At 40.1% G+C, this 22,957-nt stretch overlaps 1 protein-coding gene across 1 annotated transcript; it reads left to right on the top strand.

Annotated features, from left to right (window-relative positions):
- Positions 1-748: 748 nt before the first annotated feature.
- Positions 749-22,693, top strand: ciita (class II, major histocompatibility complex, transactivator). Its single transcript, XM_085403482.1, has 22 exons — positions 749-2,048; positions 8,802-8,870; positions 9,877-9,912; positions 10,057-10,098; positions 12,627-12,749; positions 12,893-12,952; positions 13,425-13,472; positions 14,675-14,899; positions 15,341-15,391; positions 15,625-15,738; positions 15,826-15,885; positions 16,000-16,217; positions 16,313-17,652; positions 17,839-18,375; positions 18,639-18,818; positions 18,904-18,975; positions 19,063-19,143; positions 19,250-19,333; positions 19,464-19,547; positions 19,638-19,721; positions 22,008-22,091; positions 22,195-22,693. Exons 1-22 carry the CDS (start codon positions 749-751, stop codon positions 22,268-22,270), a joined length of 4,968 nt encoding a protein of 1,655 aa, XP_085259608.1. The 3' UTR covers positions 22,271-22,693.
- Positions 22,694-22,957: the final 264 nt, after the last annotated feature.

Raw genomic sequence — 22,957 nt, 5'->3', positions numbered from 1 at the left:
CTACTAAGCAAATGAGCAATGCTAAACATGGCACTGAGGCATGCGTAGTTTTGCCAAACCGTTTTAGTCCCTGCCTAAAAACTTCACAGTATGGTGCATAACATTGTATCGGTTAACACAAGGACTGCACCTTCACATTCACAATGTGACCCGCAGAGAAGGCTTTACATTTATGTGGGGGGGGGGGGGGGGTTCTGTGTGAATTTTGTGTTTGTTCTGTTTATGAGCTTAAGGGGACAAATAGGTAAATGTGCAGCCTTGGTGATTATTTGGTGATTAAGTCCCCAAATCATAACTAAATAGTTTAATAAAATCTATTGCGTGTGATTGAGCTGAAAAACAGCCCACTTGTGCAGAAGAAAGTGTGCAGTGTGGCACTGCCTCTTTCTTAACATGAAAAAGCAGAAAAATGACAGCCATGTAATCGAATTTGGGCAAAATATTAAACCAGCTGTTAAAAAAAAAAAAAAAAGACGGGTAAATTTGTTTAAAGACAAAATGTGTGATGATGAAAGTTTGAGACTGCCATAATGTCTTCGATCAGATTCCTTTTCTTGTGTAACTTCACTTCCTTATGATACCAATAATAACATTTCTGGCTTTGGGAAATAACACCTCCTACCATTCATGCGACCGCCTCCCGGATAAAATCACAGAGTCCCTTTAAAAATAAAGAACAAACTCAAATAACTCCAATACGCTGCTTCTATTGTTACTCCTCCATGCCCAGGGAGCCGACACTCTTGTCATGGCTCATTTTGAGGAGGTCCTGGACGAAGTCCGCTCGGCTCTGACCTGGGCTTCACCTGCTGAGATCCGAGCTCTGCTGGAGGGTCTGGTGGAGGAGCAGATAATCTCAGAACCGTACAGCAAGAGCTTGGGTCTGCATCGATTCATTGACGGGCTTGCGCCGGAGCTGCTTTGCGGGGAATCAGGGTTTATACCGGGATCTGATGAGACCGATGGGGAATTTGCTTCTCGAGCATCTAGCACCCACCAGCATCTCAGCCATGGACCGCTCATTAAGGTAGGGAAAGGTGGGTCACAGTCTCCCTCCGTTGACTACCACCTGGCAGGATCAGAGTTTGTCCCATCAGTGGATGATCATTACAGCACAAGACTGGAGCCAGAGACTTGCTCACTATATGAGGATCAAGTTATTTCCAGAGATAAACTCATTCAGGAATTGAGGGAGGGGACAGCAATGGACGAACACTACCCCACACAAAGGCTCTACTCTGTCCCCACAGTGTTTGATGGCAGACTTTCATTAAATGATGAAATAACTGAACTGCTGACAAGTGCACCTTCAATGCAGAAGCTGGTAAGTGATAGTGAAAGGGTAAATCAGGGGAATTTGGAGATTGAGGGGGAGTGGTTAGAGCAGATTGAAGAGGCTGCTAGGCGGATAGCTGTACCTCTGTGGCAGCACTGGGACAAAGGAAGGAGGATGTTACAGCCTTTAGTTTATTATAACACAACTGGATGTACAACTAGTGATAACACAGTGACATACAGCGAAGCACAATGTGCTATTTTAGATCTGGAAGAGGAAATGGAGCTTGCAGCCGCTTGCAGGACACTCGATGCGTGCACTGGCAACTTTAACGAAAGCTTCACGCTGGATGCTGAGGACACACCTGAGGAGTTCTATTACCCTTTATATGATGAGTTGGCGACACCTGGAATCTGCATGGATCGCTTTAAAACTTTCGAAGAAGGAGGAAATGCATCACCTGTGGAAGCCTGTGAAGCCACAGACTCAAACAACAACGTCACAGACAATATGGGGGGCCTCCTGGATGCGTGGTGGCCAGGCGAAACTGCAGACGACCTGTGTTGTCTGCCTGAGGACACACAGTGTGGCGCAGGTTCGGCACTTGCACAATTTACCTTTCAACATTTGAGTCCCTCGTTTGCACCACAAGATGCTTCAGTTACAGCGGAAGATGACATGATGGCAGGGGTCACCGAAAATGTTTATGGAACAGCAATCTGGGACATAGATGGAATAACAGGCATAAAGGACACTATGGAGTCACACTGTGGTAAGTTTCATTTAAGCTTCTGTTCAGATGCTTCTAACTTTCACTGGTTTTCCTTCTTTTTCCTTCTATAATTTATCATTTATATGAAATGCCCAGGATTACAGGAACAAAAGCTGCTTTCATTCAGGCATCAGCACAGGGCAGGGACAAATATTTATCCTCTGGTGTTTTCAGTTTGGTCTATTTGGAAACAGAAAGCCTGCTCCAGGCTTTATTCCTGCCAGGACATGAGTTGGTGGTTAAGGTGTGGTTCACTTTCAGTTTCATTTTCACATTCTGATTTTGGATCCAGTTAAAAATAGGATGTGGCGAGCTTCCAAACACATATATCTTTTTTATTTCCAAGGTCCCCCGAGCTGGTTACTCACTCTCTGACAACAGCTGCAAATTTATGACTTCTAGGTGTAAATATGCCATTGTCAAGAAAGCATAGTGCTGTGAAAAGTTGTTGCCCCCCTTTTGATTTCTTTTTGCATATTTAAGCCACTTAAATGTTTCAGATTGTGAAACAAATGTGATAATTAAGATGACCAAAATGCTGTTTTTAAATGATGATCATTTCCTAAGAAATAGAAGTTATCCAAACGTATTGAGGCCCGTGTGAAAAAGTATCCCCATAATCCCCAAGGTTTAGTTTCAATTTCACTGGTTACTGCCAGGCCTGTTGAATCAAGACTCTACTTATATAGAACCTGTCCAATAAACCGAAGGAGACTAAAGCATCTCAAAAAGCAACACATCATGTCACAATCTGAAGAAATGGTTTGTCAGCCTGGAGAGACAAAGACATTTCTAAGGCTTTGGGACTCCACTGAACCACAGTGAGAGACATTGTCCGCAAATGGAGAAAACGTGGAACAGTAGTGAACCTTCACAGAAACAGACAACCTACCAAATGCTCTTACTCCAAGAGGGCACCAACGACTCATCCGGGAGATCCGGAGGTCCAGAGCAACATCTAAAGAACTGCCACAAAAGCCTTATCTTCTCGAAGAGTGGTGGAATGGACTTGGAGAAAGAATTCGACCACGGCCGATACGTTTTTACCCTTAATCGTTTAAATCATCATTTAAAAATTCATTTGAGTTATCTTTGTCATATTCGTATGCAACAAAAAGCTAAGACATTATGAAGGCGTGAATACTTTTTCACGTGGGCCTGACAAATAGACGACACAAAAAGGTTATTCTTTAGATTTGTTAAGAAGGTGAAGCCGGTCAGACTAGTAACCGGCCATGTTCAGCTTTGCTGTGGTAACCTACTTTCGGTTTGCACACAGTTTGGCAAAGAACGCTTTCTGATAATGTTTAGCCTGGTAGAGGTTACCACCTTGAGTCAGTTACAAGGGTGGAGCTTTAGTTTCAGCTTCAGGTTTCTGTGTTATAACTTTGCCCTGTTAAAAGGTAGACGTCATTGCTTAGTTCTGTTACTGCTGCAGCTTTAAAATGAATAAAAAGATTCATATTTCTTAGCCTCAAATGTGTTGTGTGTGTTTATATTACTCATCCTGTGTGAAACAGAAATCTCTCCGAAAGCATCAAACACAAAAAATCAAGTTGGTTAACTTAGTGTAATGATAAGTCTCAAGGAAATAAATGTAGGCCAGTGCGACATTAATTACAGACACATTACTTTCTGTAAAACGAACGCATTGTTTTTTAAAATGCCTTCCCTCTATTATGTAACTGTGTGGATCAAGCTTGATATGAATGGTATGAGCGTGATGTAAACGTGTCTGGCAACAAGGCACAATCTATTTGGTTTATCTGCCTGGCTTCGGCGAGGTGGAGGTGGAGCAGGTACTTTCCACTCCACTGTTGAAAACTACCCATGTTTCCTTGTCAATTCCAAAGGCCTGGCAGTGAACGCTGATGCTGTTTTTCGGTTGTCTTAAGGTGGTCACAGAGCAGAAACTGAACAACACCTCACTGTGATCCCCAAAAGGCAAACTATGAACATACAGTATTTAGCATACTGTTAGCAATGGATAGAAAACAATGTCATAGTTGTAGAATGTAGAAAAGGGATGACTATTAATGATGATAATATTAATAAGAAAATTAAACAGTAAGAGATTAAAGCAAAATGTGATCCATTTTGGAGCTACTGATGCCTGTTGTCCCGTCCAAAATCAAGCTTTAGATTTGAGGTGAAGTGCAGTTATATCTTAAAATCTAAAGACTTCCAATGCAGGAATGAGGGAGAATATAGTTCACCTAACTAAAACAACAAGCTTTAACCTCCTAAGACCCAAACTCTTTCATTGCATGCATTTTTAATTTCTCTTTGCTATTTGGGCTGATTGGGACCTGATGAATGTAAAAACAAATAATTACGTAATTTAAAAAAAACTTACTTGATTTTTGTTTCTGAGAAAAATGACATCCACATATGAGGACATTGGCTTTAAATTTCGATAGAACAGTGGCAGTATAATGTCCTCGTAATCAGAGGAGGAGCCAGACATTTGAAACACCCGGGGCTTAGCCCTAAAGGGTAGTATGCATGTGGGATTTTTTTTTTTTTTTGAGGGGGGGGGGGGGGGGGGGGGTGTAGAAATGACTGAAAGATTAATAGGCTCTGTTTTGAGTTTTGTTCAAAAAAGAATGACTTCATATAGGGAAATATATATATCACACATGCAGGACACCTTAAACTAGTTTTTTAATTGAGCAGCAAGGCAGAACGAAGTCGGGGCTGTATCAAGACACGAGGACTAAACCCCAATTCAACCAGACCCAGAACTGATCCAGAATTAAAACAGGACTACAACAGTTCAAAAGCAGGATTACTGAGGACTTAACCAAGACATAACCACAATCAGAACTAGATGATAGTAGCACTAAAAATCATCATAGACCTGCACTACACTTATTTATTTAATTCTACCAAAGTACAATATTTAGATTGAGAAAAGTTTATATAATTATTTAGCCTTGTTGTGCAAACAAGCCTGCAGAACTTAATAAATATAGAATTTGAAAAATAACAAACCTAAAAAGAAACACTAGGTACGAGATACATGAGTACCTATGATACAGTGATACTTTTAGTAAGCAACCATTTGACTAACATGTGTGTCTCACCTGCTCTTGTTCATCTCTGTTCTGTCCTGTCTCCTCTCTCTCCCTCTCTGTTCCTCTCTCTCCCTCTTTGTGCTGACAATCATCAAATATACAGTTGAAACCAGATATTTACAAACTCTTCAGATCAAAACACAAACACTTTTTTAATTGTAACATCAAATCAGACTAAATGTTTATTTTTTTAGATTGATAAATATAAAAACATATTTGTTAACTTTAAGACTAAAGAGAGAAACTGTCTGTGTTTTTTAATTGCAAATGGCACCAAATTGTATTCAAAATTGAGCCACACTTATGGAGCTCCACGATTCTTTTCCTGGTGTTTTGGTTGACATCTCTTGATTTTCCCATGTCACAGAAACAGGCTCTGTGTTTTGCCTTATATGCATCCACAGCTGTGCCACCAATTTACTCACATGGACTCTACTAACCTATCAGAAGCTTCTTCAGCTCAGAATGGAATCGTCTGGAGTTTTCTTATTAATTAACAATAAACTTAGTGTATATGTACTCCTAAATTTAATGAAAGTGATAAAAAATAGAAGCTCTGTCTCTCTTTATTCTGACATTTAACTAATTCAAAATATATTTCAATATTTATCTAAAACAAAAGTTTACTCTAAATTGATGTTGTGCAGTAAAAATGTTTTATGTTTTCTCCCTAAAGTGTATGTAAATATCTGGTTACAAATGTGAATATCCTGCTGTGTACTGAAATCCCTCTTATTTTGCATAGAAATATACTGAACAACATACAAAGCATAATATATAAAATAACATTTACCAGAGTTTTTTTCTTTGAAAGAAGCCTCTAATGTCCATTCTTATATTTCAGTACATAACTGAAACCGAATTAGTCGGGGAGGGTAAGAACTGAAAATATGAAATAAACACACGTAAGCTAAGACTCTCTAAAAAATAGCATTTGTTCGGCTTTTCATTTCGCCATTTGTTGATTCACTTGAAGAGCAAGTAAAATAATATTGGTCAAGTGATCAGTTTCATATCAATCTTTCGTGATGCACCGTCATATTTACATTATTTGTACGGTACGAATGATTTGCTTTGGTACCTGCTCAAACTTAAGCTCTCCTTAGTATGGCTGGCTCCGTCTCTCCAACAGCGCACTCACGGGCAGCAGCTCCCCCCGCCCCCTCGCTCAGTCGCTTAGTGCCTGAGCTTGGATCATACCAATATCAGGGGGGGATTCATGCACAGTCGTAAATTCCCACAGTGTGCACTATGTGCTTCGAATATTGTGTGTACTTTTTGTTTTATACAGTTGTCAGCCAGGCATCTAACTATGAAAAAATTACACTCCAAAATACCCCGGGCTTCTGACAAAACAACCCGGGCTTAAGCCCCGTAAGCCACCCCCCCGCTCCGCCCCTGCTCGTAATTAGATATCAGGCCCTTGTAAAACAAAATGTAGTATTTTGGTCTAGACAACCTAAAATGTGATGTCCACATATGTGGATGCCAGGTCCTAGGAGGTTAATTAAAAGTCCATCAAAACATGTCATGCAGGCTACATGAAGCTAAGTAGCCTGCAAAATAGTTGAGCCCCCTTTTGACGCTCATGTTGCCAGGGGAAAAACAAAAACAAAGGGATATTTGAGGATGTTGTGGCGACTGTAACGCACGGTGACCTGTTTGCTTTACATCACCGTTGTTCCTCATCATAAACCGGTCCCTCGTGGCGCGCCTCTTGAACGTTTTCTTTGCTTCTTCCGTTGTTGTTAAAACAGACCTAAAACAGATGCAGGGTGCACTCTGCACACAGAACCGCCCTTTAACGGCTTGGTGCGTTTGGTAAGGCATGTTAGGCAAAGTGAAAGCAAAAGCATTGTGAGCCACAGCAGGTTGCGCACTCTCAGATGATGGAACTTATATGAGACACACAGACTATACATCACATCAGGACGTTTACAGGACCTGAGCATCACCCAGAGAGACCCGACAGGTAGGAATATCAGCCATGGTGAGCTCCGGTGGGTCTGGGTTTGCGCATTCATGAAAGCGCGCAGGAAAAGAATAATAAGATTTGTCGGGGATTTTCCACACTTTTTTTTCTTTAATTTACAGGGGCCACTTTAGTCATTTTTAAGAAAATTTAGGTTAAAGTTTTAATTGAGCGGCTGCTTCAGCACCTGCATTGATTTTCTGCGTTTGGCTTTGAAAGTTTCAGCCATGACAAGAAGAATCAACTCCATTATGCTTTTGTGTGACCAGATGGAGTCGCACCCACCATCATAGACCCCCACACGTGAAGAGTGCACAAAAATAACAGATCAGACGTTGTCGTAAGTGAAAATAAGTCCAGTTGGGGATTTGCGGGGAATTCCGGGCAACTGAAGTACATTAGCTGTTGAAAATCACTTTCAATGTAACTTTTAAAATATTTTGGTAATAGTTGGCAGCCATTTAGTGTGGGACTGCGCAGGGACAAAGAATTTCACGCACTCCGACTCAGGACTAAACAAAAAATTTCTTTCTTTTCTTTTCTTTTCTTTTTAATATTTATTTTTCACTGTTAGTTTTTAAGGTCTTGCTCTTCTAGTTGTGCAGACAGCATGGTGCTTTGTGTGCTTCAGGTTCCCGAGTTCCTCATTAGAGACATATTTTGTGTGCGATCAGTAACTCAACTGGTTGCACTGTTATTTGTTTGTTTGTTTGTTCAGGGAGGTAATGGGCACATATATACTGCTTTATTTTTAGTGGTTCTCAGAAAAACAATGACAGATTTTAAACAAGGATGTGAGTCGAAAGTCCATAGTCGACTGTAGTCCTCTGTGTCTGGTCTAATAAACAAGGTGTGTGTGTGTGTGTTGTGAACTACCTGGTTACCTGCTCAAATGGCACCACACATGGGCACTGGTTATAGACTGCTAGACAACCACACTGCTCAAGGGCAACTTTATGTGCATGATCTCCTTTAAAACAACTGGAGTGGGGTTTTTTTGCATGAAATCCTTTTTGTCTTTTTTAACTGCCTTCCTGCAATTTGGGTGATTTGTAGAATTAGTCAGTGTAGTGTTTTATTGTACAAGTAATGATTCATCAGGGCAAAAAGTTGCTTTTTGGTTTTTCTGGTGTTGTTGGGTTTTTTCTACTGTCCACATCGTGGTTATCCTAAAGGTGTCTTTAGGCTGTAAAAGATCGCAGTAGTCATCTCTGCAAACAGGTTTACCTGAGCTTCCTGCACAAGTAAAATTCCAGCACAGGCGTTTTTTTTACCCCCCCAGAGTCAAAGTGCATATTTGTAAACACAGTTTGAACAGTTAACCATACAGTGATAAAGTCAAGGTGTTAATGGTTTTCCAGACTGTGGCCGGATACTGTAGTGTATCGTGTACTGACAGGAAATTGATTTACTTCTCCTGCTTTCCTACTTTCTTCTCTTTCAGTAAATCCTCTGTTGTTTTCTCACATTACTATTATTACAACAGGCATTGTGTTTTTAGGGTGTCTCTGTCCAACCCATTATTATTGTGATGGCATTATGTTAGGAATAGCTTGCGGGAATTGCAGCTTTGACAAAAGCATCCCCCTGTACTCGATCTTTAACTACCAACATTTATTCAGCTTATCCTCAACTCCACTCTAACCTACAAATATAATAATAACCAATCAGGATATTTTATTTCTTTCCTATGCGTGTCACCAGATGTCAAGATGCTGGAAGTGGATCCCAATCCCATCGCAGTCCCTTTGGACTTGGCGGATCTGTTGATAGGTTTGCATTGTCACTACTTTGTTTTTCTGCATTGATAATAAAAAGGTGAATTATGTGTTGAGGCAGTGAAAACGCAAACAAACACTTCTAAATAGAAGAAACAGATGGTTATTATCACTCCTTTCTTTCTATTTTTCTATCTGTGAGCAGACATTTTTAACACCAACTATTGAATGAAATGAAGTTTAATCTTAAACAGTTTATATACACTTGTGCTCTACACGATTGTGCTGCATGCAACTTTAATAATTATAAAAACAAGAATTAGGTGCACAAGTTTGAAATTATCTTTGTTTTCCTCAAATCCACACGGGGTCAAAAGTTCACATACAGGCTCAAATACATGCATACTCCACCACTATTAAATAGCTAAATGTCTTTTAGGAAGGTGCACCTCAACCATTAAAACGCTACCAAAAGCTTTTGGCAGTTCTTGCTAATTCTTGCTAGATTTCTGACAGTTATTCTTGGAAGAATTGGTGAATTTTATTTAGTAGCCCAAACACTTTCAGTAGGGTTGAGGTCGGGGGCTTTGGGAGGATCATTGCAGAGACTTAAAGTTAGCCTGCTTTATCATTCCAGAACTGGGTTTCATGTGTTTGGGATCATTGTCTTTCTGTTCAGTTGAAGTGAAGTTGATGAATCCATCCACTTTGGAAAATATACTAGTACCACTGGTAGCTTAACAGTTGAGATAGGGGTGGTCCAACACCCCAAAATATGATTGAATATTTCACTGAAGCAGCTGTTACTGTCAGGAAGGCAGCACAGGACAGTAAAAGCTTAAACAAACAGACTGAAAAACAGCATGTAACACAGGACTAATAATAAATAATAAACAATAAATGAATATTGACTGTCTAATATATCCAATCGATTCCACGAGTAATTAGTAATTAACATATTTAAAAGAGGCAGTGTTGTATAATGAATTCATCAACTTTACATATTTTATATTTTGAAACTGAAATTCTGTTATCTGATGATGGTATTGTTATTTTTTCAGATAATTTGGATGATGATATAAATGAAAAATTGCTGGGTAAGTGGCAGCCAAACATCTATATGTGTTTACTCATGTGTAGTGTACTATATGTAAAAACGCACATAGTAGTTTTCTATTACGTATCTCACATGTATGTGAAGTTTATTATCTAATTATAATTACCTCTGTGCACTTTTTCAGATGTTGATTCCCTCTTTGACTACTTAGAACTCAACGACAGCCGTAAGAACCTCCTTTTGTTACTTTGTACCTGTTGTCACATAGTGCTTAACAGAGCCCACATAACATAATAAGGCTAAACATGTTCTTCATTTGATGTCCTAAAAAAAAGAAAAAACGAACACTTCACTGTTAATTTTGTATCTAAATCCTAGTGTAGATACAGACAGGGGAGGAGAGCTAGAAACATGAGGAAAAAGAGAAGAAAACAAAGAACATGGCAGTGAATCTCTGATGTCAGTCACAGACAATCACTTGGACTCATAAAATAACTGCGTAAAATTAGTTGATATTCAAAGGTTATGATTATTATGATCTTAAGCTATGACTAAGTTTCACACAAATGTCAAATATGATTCTTAATAAGTCATGACTTAATTCATTTAATACAAAAGTTCAAAGTATCAGTGTCATTACTAATCATTATTTGGTCAGATACAGAGAACATGAATCTTTCCTGTAAATTTATTAATTTCATGGTGAGTCTCATGAAGGAAATCTGTCACAAAGACTCGTTCAGCTAAAACTGCTACATTTCCACAATGGATAGTGAAAACAATGGCTCTTTTCTGGCATTTAATTATTTTACTATTACTTTGGTGTAACGTGAATGTAGCAAAAGTTGTAAAATTGAGCAAAATACAATTAAAAGTCCAAAATTTATGACACCCTTCACATTTTCAAAGTCATGCATGATGGGCCGGATCAGAGTCTTTGCCAGGCCAATTCTGCCCACCTGGGCCTTATATTGGACAGCCATAATCTAAACTATAAGCAACAGTAAGGCATAACATTAAAACTGCCACCATTAAATTAGGTAATTCCAGTGTATGTAATGTGTAGGAATCTTACACATTACATAGGTCTGAGTGGTGGAGGCCTACAACCACAACGTGGTAATCTAGTTGTAGAAATGCACCAGTGTTGTTTTGGCCTTCCCGAATAATGAGGAAGGAAGACAAAACACAACAAACGCAGTAGTAAAGAAATGTTTGTGTTTTTTCAGTGTCACAGTCGGAGGTTCACTTCCTCATCTGAACGTTCAGGATGAGGGGCTCATTGAAATTTAGAGTTTCTTAAGTGACGTCAACAAGTAATTCAGTCATTTCAGTCTGTAGTTATAAATTAACCTTTAAGAAAAAAAACATCTAAATGATGACCCAATCACAAAGCAGAGTTAGGCTACTGCTCGAATCTGAAGGCCGGCACTTTGTTGCCATGACCCATTTGGCTTTATTATCCATCATAATGCTTAATATTGCATAAGACAAATCTAGCAATAAGATAAGCGTCTCTTTTGTTGATTATTTTTTCTGTAAGAGTAACTGACCATCAAAGTTACTGTTTTATCTTTTAAATATGAACCTAAAGATTTTTAGCAGAATCTCTTCAAAGGTCTTTGAAGGGGACCACATTACTTTTGCAGCAACAAAACATGTGCACAGGCTGTCATAAATCGTTATAATTGTAATTATGATTATTTATAATTGTCACCTAAACCCTTTCATGTATTAATTTAGTGTTATCCAATATAAGGAGCACAATTAATTATATTTATATAGATTTTTGTATGCAAGTTTTATGCAAGTATTACCTGTAATAGCTTTTACTTATCAGTAAGTAAAAGTAAAATTTCTTAAGTAAACTTTAAATAAGTAAATATTAAAATTTTACATTAGTTGCAACAGTGTTTTCATGCAACTAAAAAAGCTATTTTCATTAACATCGATCATTGTGCAGAGAAGCAGTGGTTACTGGATATGTGAGGTGGTTTGCCAGCATTTCTTAATGGTGCTAACCACCTAGCAGGCTAGACAAACAGAGGCGGATCTAGAAACATTTTCTTAGGGTGGCATGGAAATCAGAAAAATCAAAGCCATTTCTTTACACATTTGCAGGTCTTGCATCAGGTAACATTATGCAACATACTCATATTCAGTGTTACTTGTAGCTAGGCTCAAAGTGTTAATGCTAGCTTTTTTGAATAAACTAGGGTGACACTAAAGGTTTTTTTTAAGGTGGCACATGCCACCTCATGCCACCATAGTAGATTTGCCCCTGTACATAAACAATGGTGACTAGATTGCACAGTCTTCCTAAAATAAATATCTACTACAATATACATTTAAACACCTTTGTCGTTATCTTAGTACACAAACACAAAAATCTCCACCCAGCATATTGTAAATGCACGGCCCATAAAATGTAAACCTCTCACAACATCATCAAATGTGATTAAGCCCACAGACAATGGACCGGACTCTGGTCCAGTCTTTACATTTTGTTTAGTATCCACAAAAGAAATGAAAGCAGCCCATGTACATCCTGGTTGCCCCCAAAACTGGGAGGCTGTGTCAATGTAAATAAAAACAGAATGCCATAATTTAAAAGTCAATCAAATCCTACTGTTTATCTAACTGTCACATGATGCCTTGAAGAGCTACTGATTTTTAATTCAGTAATGAAATGCCATGACAATGACAACACGTTCGAGTAGGGGCATCTGCTAAATGCTACATCGACTTTTTTAGTTACTCATCCATGGACCTTTGATGACCTCCCCACAGCAGCTGAGGTACCCATCGCCAACAGCATTGAGCAGATACAGGAACCCAAAGCAAAAGGCCAATCACGAAGGAGAAAAAGACCGAGAGGTAATGATTGGCTCGTAACTACACAAAGAACAGCATCTACCCTACCAGCATCTTTTTGTTATATAAAACTTAATTTTATGATTCTAACTTGTCATTTTCACTTTATTGTTTAAAGTCCTGCTTGCATGTTTTTCCCTCTCCAGATTCTCAGCCACAGCCATGCTCGGATGAAAGGCCCAAAGCAAAACAGCCAAAACCATCAGGTGACTAACCCAGAGTCTTCCTCTGATTGTTTAACAAACGATGGAGTTTCCAACCCACATTACATTTGGGACCCAGTGGAATAGACACATTCTTAAGCCTACTATAACTAAACTTATAATGACAATTTATCATTTTTATGGTAGTCATAATACTGTGGTGTTTATAGCACTTGACACTGCACTTTCTTACTTTTCTAATTACGTTGGTATGTTTAAGACTAGTGGAAAAAGTTCAAACACTCAGAGCTTAAAATTCAGCCACTGGTTTCCATTCATATCACTATATTAAGAGATGCTTTGGGTTTTTTGGTTTTTTGCTAATCAAATCTGGAATAATACTATTAATAGAAGATCACATGAAAATGAACTACCATCTGGTACAAAAAGAAAAGGATATGTTTACAAATAAAAGGATGTTCTGAGCATGTTTTGTTGCTGTCATGTTGTAATGTTGGTTCTTCAACTCCTGCAGGTCAACCAAAAACCAAAGAGTCACAGGCTGAGCCAGCTGTTGAGCCAGGTGAGTCATGAAAACTGAAACCGTTTTTGAGGCAACATCTGGAGCTTTAAACTTGAAGCGCTGTAAGTGATGTTGATCTGAAAAAGTGAAACTCTGCAGGATAGCAGTTGAAAGAGGATTACCAGGGTTGCAAGATAGGTTATTAAAGTCAAATATTGCAATTCATATCATATCATATCATATTACAAATATCCCTCGAATAGCTCCATGGTAAAATGCTAGCATGAAAAAGAACCACTTTCAGCACGTGCATGTGAGAGTGACTTTTTACAAAAAAGGTAATTCAGATGAAATTTCAGTGGTTAGACTTTTGGATCACAGGGTGATTGTTCTCCACCGATGTGCATGAACCAGTTAGTTTTTAAAAAAAAAACAAAAACAGGAACTTGAAGTTGTAAGTCATGAGTTTACGCCGATGAATTAGAAGAAGAACTCGCACCTTACCCACCTCGCTTCACATGAGTTTGGTGCTTTTTATAGTTCCGATTTACCACGCAATGTGATAAAAAAAAAAAACCCGAGCATGTATTTTCATTTACATCAGCAGCTGCTGGTCACTGAAGAGATTTAATGGCTCAGCTTAGAAGGAAATACTACACCACAAATAGAAATAGGAGACTCAAATTTAAGTATACATGTCTGTATTTGCAGAGTAATGCACTTTACTTTGGTCCATTTGTCTTTGGCTTAATCTCCCTTTTCATTTGCACTTGCATGATCACCCAACATGATGATAAGAGAAATGACAGAGCAGAGTGAAACCTTTCAAGGTTAGAAGGTTAAAGAAAGTGATGGTTTAGAGCAAATACCGAATCTATCCTCTCCTTACTGAGTTAATCATTTTTGGAGATATTGAATGTAAGATTTATTATTTCATTCTTGGATGGAAATTGTGTGACAGTACATCTGGGATGAAGTGGTGAAGTAATGCAGAGTAGTGTAAGAAATAACTTTCAATAGGAGGTAAATAGTGCAATGCCTTTTCACAAAGTAATCACGTTTCAAAGTAAATACGTAATGCGATTGTCTTTGAGTAACAAGTTCAACAGTGCTCTGCAATGAGGATGTTTGTGACCGTAAATCTTTCGCTGTTTTTTGAAAAACAAACCATTGTTGTCATTTTTCCAACTCCCTTTCTGATAACTCTCAAGGCTGACTAAACCAGTTCCCAGAATCTGATGCCAGCTCTGGTTGTTTTGCAGGCAGTCATCCCGCATCAGGGCCAAGTCCAGCAAAGACTTTACCGATGTCCACCGCCACTCCACCAAGAATTTTTCGCGTTTACCCTTCCCAAACAAGCTCTGCGATTCCCATTCAGTTTATCACTATCTCAGATTCCGCAGGAAATCCAGTCCAGCTTTCTCCTCCTCCTCCGCTCATTAGGTTTCCACTCCCCCGCAGCGCCACTACACCTACATATATATTAGGTGAGTTAAATACCGGCATGCTAAGAGTTAACAGTGTTTCCTGTGTACTGCTATGTCATAGCCCAGCAGAAAGTGACATTTGTGACTCTTCTGGTGTTACGTTTTTATTGACACTGCAGACTAGGGGTGTTGAGCATTATGCAAAGAAAATGAGTTGATGTACAGTTTTAATTACCTTGGCAATCTGACCATAAAGCTTCTTCTGAAAAACTGTAGCTTAGCTACAGCCTTGATTAGCAATCACACCTGTAACACAATCATGTCTATTTACAATGCAAAAAAAGTTCTTTTCAATCAGAATTATTGATTTGCCATTGTTGTTTCTGTCCACTGGTGGTTGTGTTATTCATGTCAGTGACATCTTTAATTATTTAATGTGTACTGATTATTGTGTACACCCTGTACAAGTAGTCCATTGTCTAACTGTTGTTTCTAATATAGTTCCTACTGTGTCACCACCCTCTAAATGCCAATTACCACCACTCTCCCCAGGTAAGTAAAAAAAGGTTAAATCTTTTATCTGGGATGGTTGCGTGTGAGTGTTCATGTGTGCATGCTATTCTCTGCTTCTTGTCTTCTCTGGTGGTGTTGTGCTATTTGTTGTTCCTCATTATGGTTTTGCTTCTGCCTTTTAAGAGACAACATGGAAACTGCTCTCTGTAACATCTGCTTTGTTTGTGTGCCGATGCAGTCATTTCACTCTTTTTTTTTTTTTTTTTTTGTAGTCGATGGCACAGTCGCTCCGGTCCAAATGAGTTCGTCCCCACTGGGTTCTCTGTCAGAAATAGCTAGCAAAGCCATGTCTCCCCCTTGTACCTCACCTGTATCCCCAGGCAATGGTGAGCATCTGTATCTGTCTCAAATCTTCCTCCTTGTGGTTATGAGTTTCTGGCATGTGACAAACTTCATGCTTTGTTCCACTTCAGAAATGTCTCCATGTAAGGAATCACCTCTTCCTCAGTCTCCCAAGGTCCTTGATATTCCACGTAAGTTGCCACATGGCTTTTAAGGATCTCTTCTTACTTTGTCTACAGTGATCTCATGAATATACAATGGTTTGTGGAGGACCAGCTTGGTACTCAGTCCTGTTTCTTTTTTAGAGAATGTCAAGGACTACATTCAAGAAGCCAAAGCTCACATGAGTCAAACCTACCAGGATATGGAGGCGGGCCTCAGCCTGTCTTCTCATTATGTAGATGTTCAAGTGAGCCAAAGAGAGGTAGTTCGCTCTGGGAAAAATACAAACAAATGCCTGGACAAGGAGCTAGTCATCAAGGGAGACACAGATCGGCAAAAAACCATGCTGGCACTCAGTCAGGTAGGAGCGTCACTTTTACTGAACAGATTATATCACAAAAGAATTAAAAAAAAAACCTTGTTAAACTCATTGCCTGCTTATCGTTTTCCACTCAGATCTTTGATGGTTCAAATGGAGAAAAATCCAGACGTTACATTTTGCTGCTTGGCAATGCCGGCATGGGAAAAACCACTCTGATCAAGAAGCTGTGTATTGATTGGTCCAGAAACTGCATCCCTCAGTTTGACTTTGTATTCCTATTGGATGGCAAAAAGCTCAGTGTGACAGAGCCGGTCTACAGTCTTCAGACACTCCTGCTCAACCTCTCCTCCTCCGCCCCATCCTGTGTGGACCCAGAAGCAGTGTATGTTCAAATCCTGGCAGCCCCTAAACGTGTGCTCATCATTTTTGATGGTTTTGATGAATTGCGCAACTATGAAACTCTACTTCAAGCTCAGGAAAAAGACCTAACAGCTTCACTGCAAAAAGACAGCAAGGCAAAGACTTTCACAGTAAGGCAGTTGTATTCTGCCATTCTTCAAAGGGTCCTGCTTCCAGGCTGCACTCTTCTACTCTCCACCCGGCCACGGGGAACTGCCAGCCAGCTGCTCAGGCGTACAGACAGCCTTCTGGAGATGTGTGGGTTTACCCCAGCAAATGTGGAAACATATTTGTCCCAGTACTTCTCTGATCCTGGCCTCAGAGAATCAGCTTTGGAGAGTCTAAAAAGCATGAGCTACCTAAATCTCCTTTGCTGGAACCCCGGACTATGCCGGCTGGTGTGCTTGATTTTAGAGCAGTCTAGAAGTGTGGATGTCCTGCCAAGAACTTTAACTGGGCTCTGTCATCAGGTGCTGTGTTTAAAAATGGATAAAGACGGCAGGAGTACTCCCACACACACCGAAGCTCAAGCACAATCCATAAGAGACACTGAGACACAAATTTCAAATACCTCTCAGGCGAAGAAATGTTCGAAAAATAATCAGGGGAAGTCCAGAACGCAGGCACGCACTTCCTCTCGCACCCAAAGGGCAAAAAAGGCACAAGAACAGGAGGCGCAAGCAGACAAAGTGGATCAGGATCTCAGGAGCAGTGGCGGAGAAGCTGTAACGGAGGACTTTGACTTGTTGTCCCAGCTGAGCTCTTTAGCCTGGGAAGGGGTCAAAGCCAACTCTTCCATCCTTCCCACAGGACGGGACATATCTGGCAAAGTCAAGGCATTTGGTCTGAGAACAGGCCTCTTTCTCTCTCATCAGCTGAGAGCGAGTCCATGCCTCTCAAATAGTACCAAGGAGGAAGGAGAAAATGAGACAGAAGCTGGAGAGACAGAACAGAGGACTGAAAACAGTGAAAGGACCACCAATGATTTAACTGATCACCAAAATGACCAGATCCTCTTATGGGCCAACCCTTTCCTTCAGAGTTACATTGCAGGAGTACATCTGGCTTTGTCAAGGTAGAAATCAACCGTTTACAGATTCATCAAAAGCCAGTAGGGCTAAAATATCATAATATCCACTGTTTATATGCTGTTAGATTAAAAATGAAAGCCTTTCCACTTGCAATCTATTTTCTCTTTCACTTTCAGACTTTTAGAATCCCCCAATCTCCCATGACACATTTTCTCTTTCTCCTTCTCCAGGACTTTAACAGACCGGTCCTTTCTCCAGACCCTCCCTTTCCAGTCTGGAGGGAAAGGTCGTCGGCGACCTCAAAGGGAGGAACTTGAGCTCACTCAGCGATTTGCAGTTGGCCTCTTGTTCCACAATAGGACAGAACTGCAGCGATTCCACACGCATACAGAGACAGCCTTTAGAGATATGGTGGCTAACAAGCAGGGGTTGGTAACAAAACACCTGGAAGGGCTTTCTTACGCTGACCTTACTCCCTCCCAAATCTTGGAGGCATGCCACTACGTCTACGAGGCGAGTTTTACTCACAGTGATGGTGGCCGAGAAGCTGGCAGGACTCAGCTGGTGACACACCTAGCAGCAAATCTTCCAGAGTTCCTGACGTTTCATGGAGTTCAACTAAGCCCGCCAGATGTGTTCACTGTTCAGAAAGCACTTGAACAGGGGGGAACTGAAGGCAGACGTTTCTGTTTGGACCTGGAGGACTCTGGCATCCAGATCTGTGGACTTCGAGCTCTGGTTGGCCTCAACAACATCAACACATACAGGTAGTGCTTATATACAGCTCTAAACCCTACCCTGCTACAACTATCCCACAAACTGTGGCTGTCCAGTCATAGTTTACTTATCCTGTTTAAGCCTGTCCAGAGAACTAATTTGTAATCTTTTGTATTTCTTTATGTTTTTATGGCTCAATCCTCAGGATTTAAATGGTTAAAGGATAGTATTGGGAACTTTTTTGTGACTTGATAGTCGCTGATCTTTACCAGCACCAATAGCAGTGTTAAACACAGTGTTGTGGGTCCTCCAGGTCATGCATTGCTGACGCCATCACCCTCTGGGAGCTGCTGGAGCAGAGTGACGAAGAAAGTCTCCTCCAGAGGGCAGTGTCCAAGTTCACAATCCATCCTTTGAAAGCTAAACAGGTGTGTCATATAGAGCACCTGGAAAAGCTGGTGAACATACACATTCACAAGAGGCTATCAGACAGGTAATACACCACACACTTATGCACACACATTCAGATTTACACTGCAACATACTGGTTTGTGAAAACGTGTTATATTCACTTGTAGCTCCAGCGAGTCTCACTCCATCCTGTCTGAGGGAGTGCCAGCAGTTAAAGAGCTACACAAGCTGGAGTTTGAGTAAGTAGCTCAGATGTTTGATATCTGAATTTATTATGGTTGTCACTGTAAAGCTGGTGACGATAATGATGACACTGTTCCCTGTAGACTTGGTCCAGATAATGGTCCTCTGGTTCTTCCGAAGCTGTGGGATCTCCTGCCAGGGCTGCATAACCTACAGCACTTGGAGTAAGTATACAGCGCACTTTTTCTATTTGTATTACGCTTAAAGCATCGCTCTGTGTTTATGAGATGTTTCTAGTAACTGACAGCCTGATTCTCTCACCACCTTTAGCTTAGAGAACAGCAAGATCGGGGACAAAGGAGCAGAGAAGCTGGCCAGTGCTTTAGTCTCACTCCCTTCTTTGGAGATACTTAAGTGAGTATTTGTCATTGGTGGTATAAAGACACAATTAGTTGAGCTCCCATGACACCCCCCAAAATCATCACAGCTTTTAACTTAGTTTTGATATGTGTGTTTAGTTGTGTGTGTTTTTTCTGGTTTCCAGTCTATCACAGAACTGCATAGGAGACGAGGGTGTGAAGAAGTTAGCAGCCACACTGAAGGACCTGCCTAATCTGCACTGTTTAAGGTAACATCTGCCTACAGAGGAACCTAAAAGTGGCACTTACTTTTGACCCACATAATTTCACTTCCCTCTTTATCTTGCTATTTTTTCCAGTGTCTACAGCAACATGATTTCTGATGAAGGGGCAGAGAGTTTAGCAGCTGTTCTCCCACACATGGCTTCCCTCACTGACCTTGAGTAAGACTTGACATTTTTATTTGGAACTGATGGCTAAGAATTAGGTTCTTCTACATTTCAGTGTAAAAGGTTCTGTTTTAGCAAAGGTCTTCCCGTTTAAAAGACTGACAAATTCCACTTACACAGGCAGGGACTGGGTGTAGATGGGAACTGACCACAAGACAATTCATTTGTTTGACAGTTATTTTTCTACATAGTTTCACTTAGTTAATTTTTTATATACTTGTAAGGTCCTTTTTCGCTTGCTGTTTAGTTATGTTTTCACTCACAGTAACGCACCAGTGACTACTTAAAATTAGGAGGGGGTCTTTAGCTTGTGATGAAAGTGAGTCAGTCTAGCAAGCTTGGATATCAAGGTGCTTCCATAGACTGTACAGATGTATTGCAGTGAGACAAGTTACGAGTTTAGTGCCAAGTAATGTAAAAGTTACACTACAGCACAGCAAACATGACTGAGAGGTGCGGTTCAGTCATTTGAATTAGCTGACATGATGACAGCAGACAGGAGGCCCAGGTTTGTAGGTGATGCTCACCTGTCAGTCAAAGTGGCCACACCCCTAAGAATGTATCACTTTAATATGCTGTGAAAGCTTACTTGCCCCTTCCTGACTTCTTAGTTTTTTGCATATTTATCACACTTAAATAAATATGCAAAAACATATTTTGGTATAAGTCAGAGATAATCTGAGTAAATACAAAATGCAGTTTTTAAATGACAAAGCTGAGTTCAGTTTTACTACCCACGTTCAGGGCTGATTACTGGCAGACTTGTTGAATTACAAAGAACCTGTCTGATGAAGTGAAGCAGGCTAAAAGATCTCAAAAAGCAACATCATCCCACAATATAAAGCAACAATTTAGAAACCAAGTAATATGAAAAAGGTTATAACATCATTTCTAAGGCTCTTGGACTCCACTGCTTGCTTCTGCTTCTTATCCACAGCTTCAGAAAACTTAGAACAGTGATGAAACTTTCCAAGACCACATGAGTGACTCATCCAAGAGGTCACAAGAACGACATCTAAAGTGCAGGCCTCGCTTCCCTCAGTTAAGGGCAGAGTTCATAATTCATCAAAAAGGAAGACAGTGGGCACAAAAAGCATCCATTGTAGAGCTCTGACTAAAGGCAGATGGATTTGGCTCGCGTTTGCCAAAACACATCTTGATGAGGTTTTGGGAAAATATTCTGCGGACTGACAAGAGAAAAGCTGAACTTTCTGGAAGGTTTGAGTCCCATTACATCTGCGTAAAACTGACAGAGCATTTCATTAAAAGAACATAACATGGTGGTGGTAGTGTGATGGTCTACTTTGCTGCTTCAGCACCTGGAAGACTTGCTGCAATTGATGGAACCATGAATTCGGCTCTCTACCAGATAGACCTGAGGGAGAGTGTCCAACCAGGAGTTCCTGGCCCTAAGTACATGCATCCTTTGGTTTTGCAGTAGGACGATGATCTGAAATACACTAGAAAGTACACCTTCGAATAGCACAAAAAAATAAAAAATAAAGATTTATTAGCAGCCTAGCCAGAAGAGAGAGGGGGCAGCGACAGTCACTGTTCTTTCTTATCACTGGGATTTCTTCTAGCACGGTATCACTCGCGACTTACTTACTGCTTTGCTGTGTCTCACCTGCACTATTGTCTCACCGTGAGCAGCGCTAGGGCGGCGTCCTGCTGCCCTCCTCCAGCGTCCACTCCCTTGTCTCTGTCCTGCCAGGCCCTCTTATTTCCTCTGTGACCTCCCAGGTGTGTCCAATTAGTGATCAGGAGGGGGCTCAAGTCTCTCCGGGACAAGTGAACAAATACATACAATAAAAACATGCAATAAAACCATAAGAATAAAACACTGTACATTATTAAAAGATTGAAACTAATAAAACACAGCAACACATGCAAAATAAAAAACACTCAGTTAAACTTGTCCATTCCACCTCGTGACATATGAATAGTTTTTCCCTAATAAATCAAAATAAATCACTTAAAAACTGCATTTTATATTTATGTGGTATATCTTTGTCTTTGTACGGTGGTCCCAAAGCTGTTTTTATACCAGGTTGCAAAAATGTTTATTTCTGCGATGAAGCATTTTCAAACAGAAGTTCACTGGGAATTCAAGTGAAAAGCAAAGAGCACTTCCACATTTTTTGCTACTTCTTCTTTGGTTTTATTTTTAGCGTTCATGTATTCATATTATAGACAAAACATATTGCGATGTCTGGATTTGCGCTATAGGCTTTTTTCTGTTAAAACACATCTAACTTCTGTCTCACTTTTCTTTGACAGCGTAAAGTTTAACAAACTAACAGATGTCGGCGCACAGAGCTTAGGAGCCAGCCTAAGAAACTGTACAAAAGTTAAGACTTTAAGGTGAGGAGCTCTTTCATGTTACTTCATCACACATCTTTATTTTTTCCAATTTTTTATGGGTTTTTTTTTTCTTACCCTGTTTCATCTCATTTCATCATCCCAGGATGTGGAACCAGTGCATCCCCTTCGGTGTGCTTGAGAGACTCATTCAGCAGGACAGCCGCATCCTATTGCACTAAAATGCAATACCTCTCTACAAGCATATGAACTGTTTTCATCATGCATCTCATGATGTATACTTAAATTGCACAATACATTTTCAAACGTGTGTGCTTGCAAGGAAAGGACACAAACAAATTATTATGTGAAACTTGAGATTGCACTACAACTGACGTACTTGCTGCTTGTTCTCTGCTGCTGGTTCTTCATAACATTCCACTATCTGCATTACAAAGTGTGTGTGTGTGTGTGTGTGTGTGTGTGTGTGTGTGTGTGTGTACTGTTTTTCAGTACTTTCAACTTAAAAAAGCACAATTGCACTTTTATAGTCACCCTTTGTTATTAAAGGTGACTGTTTTTTTTTCTTTTTCTTTATAGTTGTCTGTCCAAGTTTTTGCCATTATCTGCCTTTATTCGTGCATTTGTGGTGCTGTGTGTGTGTGTGTGTGTGTGTGTGTGTGTGTGTGTGTGTGTGTGTGTGTGTGTGTGTGAGAGAGAGAGAGAGGGGGAGGATAACGGTGTTTTTCTGGCTATAAATTATACAGTACTGATTGTTGGTTACTTTTATAATAATAAAATGCTTTGACACTCACCCTACTACTATTTTTATAGTGTTTTCTTTCCACTGATGCCCCTGTGTTCACTGAATTCAAAGGGGTTTTTGAAAAAAATCCTTCTTTTCACTTCCTTCACTGCATGTTTCTGTT

Source organism: Rhamphochromis longiceps, linkage group LG4, assembly GCF_057381845.1.
Source record: "Rhamphochromis longiceps isolate RC_006_pf linkage group LG4, R_longiceps_female_GT1.1, whole genome shotgun sequence".
In the NCBI taxonomy this organism is placed as follows: domain Eukaryota; kingdom Metazoa; phylum Chordata; class Actinopteri; order Cichliformes; family Cichlidae; genus Rhamphochromis; species Rhamphochromis longiceps.
Note: the sequence above shows the minus strand (reverse complement) of the source record. Positions and strands in the feature narration are given on the sequence as shown.